Here is an 11,935-nt window from a genome sequence, read left to right on the forward strand (position 1 = left end):
TAACTCCTAATTTCGTAAGCTCAATTGCAATAAACGACCTCACAATTCTAAATTCTTATCCATCACTCTACATTAGATCGCGTGCACATAATTAATGAATATTAATGTTTTTAGTCCTTTAGTTATGTTCTTATTTATTTTTGATTCGTCATTTTTGTCCAAAGTTACACAATGGACCCTCAACATTGCAAGATTTTGCCACTTTTTGCCCTCAAAAGTGCAAACGAATTGAAAAATATAAGACGATGGCACTAATAATTTCGGCAAACCCAACCCAACCCTTTCATTGTATTCTTTAATTTTGTCCATAAAAGACAAATCTTTAGCTTCTAGGTCCCACACCTGGAGAGTAATTGTTATGAAAAGTAACCGATAGATGATACAATTGACACAAAACATTATACTCTTGCATGTGTCCGCTGAGTAGTATTTCAGTCTGACATCTTGGGTTCTAACACACGATTTCGCAGATGTCGTAACCTTAAACCTGGTACGTGCAGGTTCCATCATCGCTCCTAGCCGTTGGATCAAAGTTTTTTGCTTGAGGATCAGTGCAGCCTTCAGGAACCTTAAGATTACCACTCTGGGCTCCTTGTCCTGCATTATCCGACCAGCAAACAACTTTTAAGAAACAAACAATCTCTTCACAACAGATGTTAAAATGATGGATTATTAATTACCATAGAAGTTTCCATTCTTGATTGAATCTTCGTTTGCATCTCCAAGGGCAGCCTCTTTGAGGTACTTGTCGGCTAATTGAACTCTCTTAACATTCTCTTGTTCTTGTACAAGCATGTATCCATATTGAAGAAGCTTCTCAATTGTCATCTTTGGCTGATCGAATTTGGGTGGGCCGTCCCTAGAGTTCAGCAGTCTTTCATTCACGGCATCTACACCAATGGATGCTATGAACTTCCTCACTTCATCATCATACACTCTTGCTCTCAGGGCACCAAAGAAATCTGCAGACCACTCAAATAAAACCAACATTATATTGAATCAACCAATTAGCCATATGTTTTTGTTAGGAAATGCCCAACATTATATTGAGTCAACCAAATCACATATGTTTTTTGTTAGGATCAAGCCCTTGCCACTACGCCAAAAGTTATAGCTAATAGTAAATGCACAATTTTATTTCCTTATACCGCTATAACATTTTCTATAAGTATGGTGTTGGACTTGGCCCTTTACTGTTCTCCGTCCAACAATCCACCTGCTAGTCTTAACTGTACAGTTTTTACTGATACCACTTATTAGGATCAAGAGCTTATCACTATGCCAAAAGTTATAGCTAGTAGCGACGATGCAATTTTATGTTCCCATCACATTTTTCAGAGGTAGGGTATTGGACTTGACCCTTTACCGGCCTCCGCCCAACAATCCACCTACCAGTCTTAACTGTATAGTTTTGCTGATACCACTTGTTAGGATCAAGCGCTTACCACTACGCTAAAAGCTATAGCAAATAGAGAAGGCGCAACTTTGTTTTCTTATACTGCCATCACATTTTCAAGGGACAGGGTGCTGTATTTGACCTTTTACTGACCTCCGCCAAACAATTTCCTAGCCATCAATTGCTGGGCGGAGGACTTGGCCCGTTACTGGCCTCCGCCAACAGTTTTGTCTCAAGTAAAAGTGAAGTTTAAAGGAAGGTTGAGAATGTGAAAGCTAATTTAAGTACGTACCAATTGATTGTCCGGGGAAGGTGTCAACGAGCTTAACAACGTGCTCATCTGGTACACCGTCAGTGCGGAAGATACCCTTGCAAACACCGATTCTGTCCTCCCGGGTTGGTGCCCAGTAGAACTTCTCCATACGGCCGTCACGGATGAGAGGAGCATAGAGGGTGGAGAAGTCATTGCCGGTGACTATGATGGGGACGCGGGCATTCTCCTGCTTGTTGTACATGCCGGGGAGCTGGACATTGGTTGGGTTATCAGCAATGTTCATAAGTGTGGCATTCACCATCTGGTTGTTGACAGTGTACTGGGTAGTCCCACCCATTCTTCCAGCTCCTGCGTCAAGATCATTGATGAAGAGGACGCACATGTTCCCCTTTCTGATGATTTCTGCTGCCTCGCGGTACCTTTGCCTAATCAACTTTGCTGGCTCACCAGCATTCCCACTTTCCAATTCTCCAGCACTCATCATAATTGGGCTGACAATTTCCAACAACAAGCAATATAAATTGGCATTCTAAGCTAGCTTGCAACAAGTGGTCGCCTTCTCCAGTCGACGGAGATGGCGACCAACTGGTCGCCTTTTCTCCTACCGTTTTGGTCGCCTTCTCCAATCAAGGGAGAAGTCGACCAATTTGGTACCCTTCTCGTGTCAACAGAGATAACGACGGTCGCTTTTTCCGACAATCTACTGGTCGCGCCCTCGCCGAGCTGGAGGTCCGTCGGTGCACTAGTGACCTACTATTGCATGTCGCTAATCGGTTTTTGGGCCTTGATGCACTAAATTAATATGTTAATGTGTGTAATTGTAACTTTCAAAAGTTCGGGGGACTAATAATTGACTTCTGATATAAAGTTTAACGGCATATTTTGACCATTTTCCCTAAATTAAATGAGGTGAAGCAGCTAGCTAGTAGCTAGTACTCACTTGATTCCCATTTTCCGGAACACAAGCTCACACTGGAAAGACTTCCCTTGACCTTTGCCTCCCCAAACACCCAAGATGAGAGGAACCTACAAAAGGAACCCAAGGTTTCTCGATCAAAACCATTAGCTATAATTGTTTTACATATAGTAGTCAAGAACAGAATATAATCAATGAACTGTGTTTCTATACACACAAACATAATTAACCTTAATGTTGGGCAGTTTCAAGAAGTTCTTGGTGATATGGACAACAAGCTTGTCCATGAAAGCTGGGGCAATGTAAAATCCATCCAATGTGTTATCGATATTGTATCTGAAATCAAAATCCCAAACAGTAATGTCGTCATTTTCTACTCAAACTAGTGAATTATTGCTGCTAATTAACAAGTACGACGATATGGAAGACTTACGCGCGAAGGCCCTGACTGATGTATTCGTAAGAGCTAAGGACAGCATGGTGAGTGCCAGTACCCATAGGAGCCTGGAAGAGAGTGTCAACCAATCCCTTTCCCCTCGTGATATCCTGCTGGTCATCAGAGATGTCCTCTACAAGCCCCTTCCACCTGTCCTGATCGGTCTGTTTCTTCTCATCAATCTCGGGCTCAGCTGCATCGGGCGCCTCAGCTGCAACCCTCATTCGCCTGCTGCTTGAGATCTTGGGCATCGCAACTCTGTGCCCACCGCTTTTCGTTAAGCCCTTCCCGAAGAAACCACTGCTGGGAACTGAACTCCCTGCACTCCCATTGTTCAAACTCAACTGCAATATCAGATTCTCTTTTTATTCAGAACCATAAAAAGCCACTATACAACTTCTTTGATTCCTCTTCCAAAATATAAACATACCATTTGCAATAAAATTAAAACATTCAAAATTCTTGCTAGTAACCAAGTAAAATAGCTAGCATTATACATACTGACCAAAATAATCACCTCTAATTTCCTATCTTACTAGGTAAGATATTCATTGCAAGTGTTAAGATCAAACGCTTATTACACCTAAAGCTATAGCTAGTAGCGATCGCGCAATTTTATTTCCTTGTACTGCGCATTTTCAAGAGGCAGGGTCTTAGACATGGCCTTTTAGGCCTCCACCCAACAATCCCTTAGACACTAGATGCTGAATTTGGCCTTTCACCGCGCAAAAAGGTATAGCTAGTAGCGATGACGCAACTTTATTTCCTTATACTGCCACATTTTCGAGAAGACAGGGTGTTGGACTTACCCCTTCAGGCCTCCGCCCAACAATCTCCTACCCACCGGTGCTGGACTTGGCCCTTCACCCGTCCAAGATTTAATTTATTGCTACTTGTACAGAAAATAAACTGAGAAGGCAAGGCTTGCCATAGTTAGCTAGGTTTGTAAAATACTAAGTAACATCTACCAACTGAGAAGGCAAGGAAGTAATTCCACATCTGTTGCTGTGCAAAATTGATGAAAAGTCTCAGAGACAAGAACAACAAACACGAAAACAAAAACCATGATGATAACTGAGAGCAAAGATAAAAGAAAACAACAAATGCACAGAAAACTACAATAAACATAAATGTTGATCGACCCAAGGGGGAGACAGAAACACAGTACCAGTGACTTGTTGACAGCTCCAATGGTGGAGACAGTGGCAGCCATTATCCTGAAGCTGCTATGATCACTTGAAGACTGACTGAGATAACTCACAACTTGGAATTGGCTTTGGGGAGGAAAGAAAGAGAGGGGTGCGTTAGAGTTATATAAGCAGTGATGTGTAGTGTTGGGGATAATGAAATGGGAGGGAAATCTTGTGGATTGGCTGATAGAGGAATGATGGCCACACAAGTAAGTATTTGGTGGGCATGGCTGATCTGGACATTTGGTTTTTGACATTATATCGTAAGTCGGTAATAATTGAGCCAAGAAGTGCCTAAATTGCAACATGAATGGTAATGATAATGAATTTAAGCAGAATATAAATTGGAATCAAAATAAATAAATAATTTATTTATTTATTAAAATCACGGCATGAAATTATGGAATTTTCGACCACTAAGTGATCTTATATCAAGTCGAAAGCAAAAAGTGGTCGGAAAAATAGCAACAAAGGTTTTTCCAAATACAAAACGTGGTCGGAACAAGACTTTTGACTTGATTTAAGATCATTTTCAGGTGGTCGAAAATTTCATAATTTCCAGAAGTGAATAAATAAATATATAATACATATATAGAATTAGGTTCTGGTGCGATTGGCAGCCCCAGTTGTGATTATGGAGTTAAATCTGAGTCATTGATCTTGCTTAAATCAAAGTCCAGGATTACTAAAACTATAAAAAAAAAAAAAAAAAAAAAAAAAAACTAAAAAAAAACGTGGTGGTAATTTGGTAATTTTTGCATCTAAGTCAAATTTAAGGTGCGTGGGTTTTGTTCTTAAGGTGCGTAAGTTTTGTACTTAAAGTGCGTGAGTTCTGTGCTTAATGTGAGCCATTTTAAAATCTTAGGTGTATGGTTTGTGTTCTTAAGGTGCTTTGTTCTGTGCTTAAAGTGCGTAGTTTGTGTATTTAATGTGAGTGATTTGTGTTCTTAAGGTGCTTTGTTTGTGTACTTAAAGTGCGAGGTGATTTGTGTACTTAAGGTGCACCATTTTAATGTTTAAGGTGCGTCCAACCGCACGGGAAACCATTCCCGCACCTGAACCCTTCCCTACATATATATACACAAGATAGTGATCAAATGAGAATAACCCTCCCCATTAGTCTATGAGAACTAATTTGGTGAATTAAAATATTATATCTATGGATGAAATTAGTTGGGGTTCAATATTCGCTTGTGCATATGAGGCATTATGGATTGCAATTTCAATCCGCCTTGCGAATATCCACCCGAATCCACCCCATATGGAGCGGATTTTTTTTTTTTTTTTTGGGTGATAGTGCGTGGGTGGGTCGGGGTAGGTATTAAACAATTAAACCCGCGATGGGTCTGGTTGGATTCGGTTTTTTTGTACAAAATCCTCTTAGAACCCCACCCGACCCACCATGTATATATATCCTTTATATAATAAAGCTATATGGTTTGGAAAATAATTAATGCTACAATTAATGCCACAACATCTTTTATTAAAAAAAAAAAAAAAAAAGCACAACATTTAAAAAATAAAATAACTATATATTATATAATCATATAAAAAATATTCTTTTGAAAAATAAAATAGCTATATATTATATAATCATATAAAAAATGTGGAGGCGTTATTAGCTCTTTGTGTTTCAGTAGGTTGAGAAAGTATATGAACAGATACTACAATGTAATAGAGCTAGTAGCATTCAAAAAAAATATAAAAAATGTGTTCAATTAGAGTTTAAATTTACACATACAAAATTTGAAATTTGCTTTCCAAATATAATTATCTTAGTTATTATTCGTATTGTGAAAATTATAATATAGATGAAATACAATTAAGAATAAATCAATGTAATTATGTAAATTCTCTCTATAAGTTTATTTGAATATGCACATAATTAGAGATTATATTAACCATACAAAATTATAATTATAATTTTAATTGTAATTTTGTATTCTATAAAAATAATAAATACTTGACCAATGGAAGCTCAAAAATATTATTATATTAAATAATTCAAAATATTTTAGTTTTTCTATTTTTTATTTATATTTATAATAACATAATTTTTTTCCCGTGCATCGCGCGGGTGAATTACTAGTATATAGTAAAATAAGTACTAGTATGTAGTCAAATATAAAAGAACTTTCACTAACTTTTTACTATTTTTAGTTCTAAATTTACAAGTTTATTTTTAAAAAAGAGAAAATTTCAATTTTAGTCACACGACTATAGGGGCTTTGTTAATTTCAGTACATAACTTTCAAAAGTGTCAATTTAGTACCTTGAGTATGTAATTTTTGTCAATTTTGGTCACCCCGGCCAAATTTGGCCAGAAAATTTAGTCAACATTTAGTCTAAAATCTTGGGAGCAAAATAGTCTTTTCTATCCTTTCTCCTAATTGTCAGCCACCACCAGTGGTACTCCTCCGCCGTGAATTCTATAGACGCCGGTCGCCATTCCTCTCCGCCCAAGCTTGTCTAATCTTACGACTATGCGCTTCACGGCTTTAGCGCTATGTTGTCGAATGACGAACTTGAAGCCCTGAAAAGGTCTCCGGGATTTGTTTCGGCTTATAAAGACCGGAGCTTTGAGCTCCAAACCATGTACACCGGGGGGAAACTTTCACTAACCCCGGAGTCAATCAAACCATGTTATCGGAGAGGATGTGATGATAGGCTTGATTGACTCCGGGGTTTGGCCGGAGTCTAGGAGCTTTAGAGATGACAGTATGCCGGAGATTCCAAAGAGGTGGAAGGGGGTTTGCAAGGAAGAAACAGAGTTCAATTCTTCGTTGACGGTGTTTCCTACTTCGACTATGCGCCGGGGACGGCGAAAGGAGTGGCGCCGCGCGCTTGTGTGGCGGTGTACAAGGTCAAGTGGGATGAAGGAAGCGTCACTTCCGACCTCATCGCCATCATGGACTAGGCAATCGCCGACGACGTAGATGTAATTTCGGTTTCTCTCAGTTACCGACACATCCCTCGGTCAACACCAATTAGGTGAAAGGATAGAAAAGACCATTTTGCCCCCAAGATTTTAGACTAAATGTTGGATTAAATTTTTCCAGCCAAATTTGGCCAGAGTGACAATAATTGGCAAAATTTACATACTCAAGGTACTAAATTGACACTTTTAAAAGTTAGGTGCTGAAATTAACAAAGCCCCTATAGTCGTGTGACCAAAATTGAAAATTTCTCTTTAAAAAATTAACAATTTAGTTATTATATTTTAATATTTCTATTATTTTATGTTTAATATAAGAAGTGAATTTTATTATTTCATTTTTTTTAACTAAGATAATAAGTGGGTACTTGTAATGGGTACCCGCACCAAGTGGGGTGAGTGTGAGTTTTGAAAAAGTCCACCCGATGTGTGTTGAGGGTGGAGGTGGGTGAAGAAAATATATGGTGAATCAGGTGATGGATGTAGCCCTCCATAACCCACCTCCAACCCATTGTCATCCCTACGAGGCATGTGTTGTGTGCATATCATATGTTGCACAAAACACGTGCTTACTATGCACACGTGAATTTTGAATCCCCAATTGCACACGCTAATTTTGAATCCCCCAATTGCACACGCTAATTTTGAATCCCCCAATTGCACACAACACATGCCCCATATGCAAATGCGAATTTTGGACCCCCCCCCCCCCCCCCCCTCCCCCAAAACCAAACCAAACCAAACCAATTGATCTCATCTGTAGATTTATTTTTTTTATGCACTAAATTGGTTCTCATGGACTCATGGGAGGGTGGTTCAGTGGTTCTCGTAGTAACATCACCCTATACACACACACACACACACACACACACATATATATATATATATATATAAAGATTAACAATCATATAGGAACTCATCTTTAGGTAGGAACCTAAGAACTCATCTTAGCCATTTATTTAATTTGATCAATAGATTAAATTTAAAGTTGATTTGTTGAATTTTTAGGTATAAAATTATTGTATTTTTTAGAAACTAAGGATGTTTTGGTCTTTATAGTCTTCTCTCCTTCGCAATTCTTTCCTATTTTCCTTCTTCTTCTCCGAAGGTTTTCTTTTCTCCTGTTGATCAATGCAACTCTAAATAATGGAGAATCCCAAAGCACCCCCAACTCCGCCGCCCACTGCCGCCTCCCAGAAATCGGATTCCGACACCGTCGTCATCCGAGGCTCATCGAACAGCAGTAGCTTCTCTTTCTCCTTCGTCACGAAAATTCCCTACGATTGGACGCCGGAGACGATGCCAAGGTACGGCTCCTTCAAGATCTGCATAAAGAACGGAAATGTGAGAAGCAAAGATCATATTAAACGGCGGAAACAAGGAGGTGAAGTGGTGATCATCAGTGACGGTGACGATGATGATAAGAAGAGAAGTTTGGGTTAGTTTGTAATTAAGTTGAAAATTAAATGATGGGTTTTTAATGTTGGGGGGTTTATTAGGATTGGGACGGCTGACACCAGTGGCGTGTAAGGGAAAGTCAGGACTGCAACAAAGGAATGTCAAGCTTGGGTCAACACATGTTGCACATCAAAACGTTTAATATCTTTCCTACACAAACTAATTCTACAAATTATGGCACATACGATGTAACTTAAGTGCACACAATCAACTTAAGTGTACACCCTAATCTATCAATCCAAGTAAGCACAGTTCAACCCAAGTGAACTCCAACTTGTTTTACGTCTTTTCATTCACACTCATTATTTACGTTATGGCACACAGTTTAACTCAAGTGAACAACATAGTCTTTAACATCAATCTGATTTTGGTGCATGCACATATTCGTTAATCTATGTGCACACAGTATTTCGTATATTAGTTTCTTGAGCATCATGGCAAAAACTCGTTGACTCAATTGCACAGATATTGCTAACTAAGTGCACACACAGCACAATCCAAGTGCACGCCAAATGTTTAACATCTTTTTTCCTACACAAACTAATTCTCAAATTATTGCACACACAGTGTAACTTAAGTGCACACAATCAACCCAAGTGCACACCCTAATCTATCAATCCAAGTGCACTCCAACTTGTTTTATGTCTTTTCATCCCCACACTCATTATTTATGTTATGGCACACACAGTTTAACTCAAGCGAACAACATAGTCTTTAACATCAATCTGGTTTTGATGCATGCACACATTCGTTGACCAAAGTGCACACGGTATTCGTATATCAATTTCTTGAGCATCATGGCACAAACTCGTTGACTCAATTGCACAGACATTGCTAACTTAGTGCACATCAAAATGTTTAACATCTTTTCCTACCCAAACTAATTCTGTAAATTATGGCACACACAGTGTAACCTAAGTGCACACAGTCAACTCAAGTGCACACAGCTCAATTTAAGTGCACACCAAGTTGTTTCTTTTAAAAAATAATGATTCGTTTTTAAAAAAATCAGAGTGAAGAAAAATATCAGGTAAATAAGGGCGGAGAAACATACATCACTAAATAAATTAAATAAGAAATCAAATAGAAAAATTAGGGTAAATTAGAAATGAAATAAATTAGGGCGGATTCCATCAATGCTACTATTTGTCAGAAACCACCGTCTGATTCACTTTTGCTGTTGGAAAATTATCATGGATGAAACCACTAACGTGCATAGAATTCAAATCCTACTATAATTATTTCTCCTAAAATCAAGGGCATAATATGTTTACAATAATAATAAAGATTTAAAATAATTTTGTGTTTACTAAAACACCCTCACAAAATTAAACCTCACGAAATTTGAACATAATCAGTGGCTAAATCCAAACCATTAATATCTCATAGATCAATGACTAGGATTAGTTCTTAAGTTCCTATATAAGGAGGGGTTCTTACTTGAAGCCAACTCTCTCTCTCTCTCTCTCTCTCTCTCTCTCTATATATATATATATATATATATATATATATATATATATATATTAAATTCCATATTTAATGCATGAACAATGACATTTTTATTTTAAAATAAATTAAAATAAAAATATAGCAGGTCAAGTGGTTAACCCATTTTGTATTTAAAATACATAAACACCCTCATATTTAATGTCATTTAAACAAATTTGTTGAAGGTCCAAAAATGAACATGCATGCTACAATTACACTAGGACCAACATGAAATATTATGAAAAAATAACTAAAACTGAAATGACAATTATAAATTTAGGACAAAAAATGAAATTAAATCTTAATTTAGTTATAAATCTAGTTCATATAGTTATAAATCTAGTTCATACTTCATATCCTTATAAACCTACTTCATCTAGATTAGAGTAACGAGTATAGTTAAAAGACAAAATTAAAATTAAATTTACAACAATAAATATACAGAAGCTAGATTTATAATTAAATCAATAGTCAAAAGATTATATTATATTTAAAATAATGGAAAGCCAATAATTACATTTGTAACTTGGAAACAATTGAAGCACCGCAATTTTTTTAATTTTATATATATAGATATATATATATATATATATATATATATATATATATATATATACTATTCTACCGTTCTTTATCAATTGCATGTTATCTATTAATTATCCAGAGAAAGGAATAGATGTACAGTAGTTACATGGCGAACTTAGATAAGCGAGTCTCAGAGTCTGTGATTAGAGTAGAACCAGGGCCGGCCCTGGGGCAAGGGCCCAGGGCCCATGCTTGGGGAAGGCCCCCATCCTATCTTTTATATATATAGTATATATGTATTGAGTATAAGTAATTTATATACATATGTTTTATAATAAGGTGAATTAGTTTGATTGGTAAGACACTTTAATTTTAACCTTATTTAATCAAAGGCCCGTGATCCAATCCTTCCCTTCACATTTTAGAATTCCTCACCTTTACTTCTTTGCTTATATTTTAATGTATCTTTTAAAAATTTATTTTATGAATTTTTTGTGTTTAATACGGAGTAGTATTTTTAATGTAGTTTTTATATACTTATACTAAACATATTATAAAAAATTGAATTAAAAAAAGTTCAATCAACTCATGTTAACCAAACAAGACACGTAAAAAAAGGTCGGAGGGGGTTATATGATATATATTGAGATTGAATTATAAAAAAACAATAAAAAATACTAAGACTATGTGGTCTAATGGTACCCGGGTTGGACTTCCATTTGGAAGTTTGTGAGTTTGAGCCTCAGTGGAGGCGTTATTGGGTTTCAGTAGGTTGAGAGAGTATATGAACAGATATTACTACATTCTAATAGAGCCAGTAGCATTCAAAAAAATAAAAGGAAATTTACTCCATACCTTTTTATGAACATTCTAATAGAGTCAAAAAAATAAAAGGAAATTTACTCCATACCTTTTTATGAACATTCTAATAGAGCCAGTAGCATTCAAAAAAATAAAAGGAAATTTACTCCATACCTTTTTATGAATATCTAATATATAAGCTTCTATCATGTGTCAGTGTATTCAAATTATTCTAAAAAAGCTTGAAATTTATGTATTTAAAAGAAAAAGTATTTATAAAAATCATATAAATAATATAAAAGATGTGTGATTTATAATATGCTTTATGTTCAAACTATTTTATCTAGATAATTATGTTTCATATCTTTTTACATTTTTTATTGCGTTTTAAAATATTTTAATTTCTTACTCATAGTCAAAAAAAAAAAAAAAAATTTAGCTTCACATACATATGTTTGTAATTATTGTTTTATATATTTTTAATAATAATTAATTTATTATTTATTATGATAACAA

General features: G+C 36.3%; 1 protein-coding gene across 1 annotated transcript; it reads right to left on the reverse strand.

The window, feature by feature from the left end:
* Positions 1 to 258: 258 nt before the first annotated feature.
* LOC109157868 (ribulose bisphosphate carboxylase/oxygenase activase 2, chloroplastic-like) lies at positions 259 to 4,347 on the reverse strand. Its single transcript, XM_019305716.1, has 7 exons — positions 4,191 to 4,347; positions 3,020 to 3,366; positions 2,817 to 2,922; positions 2,611 to 2,696; positions 1,689 to 2,161; positions 681 to 962; positions 259 to 597 (listed from the first exon to the last, which is right to left on the reverse strand). Exons 1-7 carry the CDS (start codon positions 4,233 to 4,235, stop codon positions 482 to 484), a joined length of 1,455 nt encoding a protein of 484 aa, XP_019161261.1. The 5' UTR covers positions 4,236 to 4,347; the 3' UTR covers positions 259 to 481.
* Between the last annotated feature and the right edge of the window lie 7,588 nt (positions 4,348 to 11,935).

This window comes from Ipomoea nil, unplaced genomic scaffold, assembly GCF_001879475.1.
Source record: "Ipomoea nil cultivar Tokyo-kokei standard unplaced genomic scaffold, Asagao_1.1 scaffold2792, whole genome shotgun sequence".
NCBI classification, from domain to species: domain Eukaryota; kingdom Viridiplantae; phylum Streptophyta; class Magnoliopsida; order Solanales; family Convolvulaceae; genus Ipomoea; species Ipomoea nil.

What these genes read in the sequence shown, in the direction of transcription:
- LOC109157868 (XM_019305716.1), bottom strand. Translation starts at nt 4,235, where the DNA reads ATGGCTGCCACTGTCTCCACCATTGGAGCTGTCAACAAGTCACTG. An exon ending in GAGCTGTCAACAAGTCACTG is followed by an intron (nt 3,367 to 4,190) that starts GTACTGTGTTTC and finishes CTGATATTGCAG; the next exon opens with TTGAGTTTGAACAATGGGAG. An exon ending in TTCCGGAAAATGGGAATCAA is followed by an intron (nt 2,162 to 2,610) that starts GTGAGTACTAGC and finishes GGAAATTGTCAG; the next exon opens with CCCAATTATGATGAGTGCTG.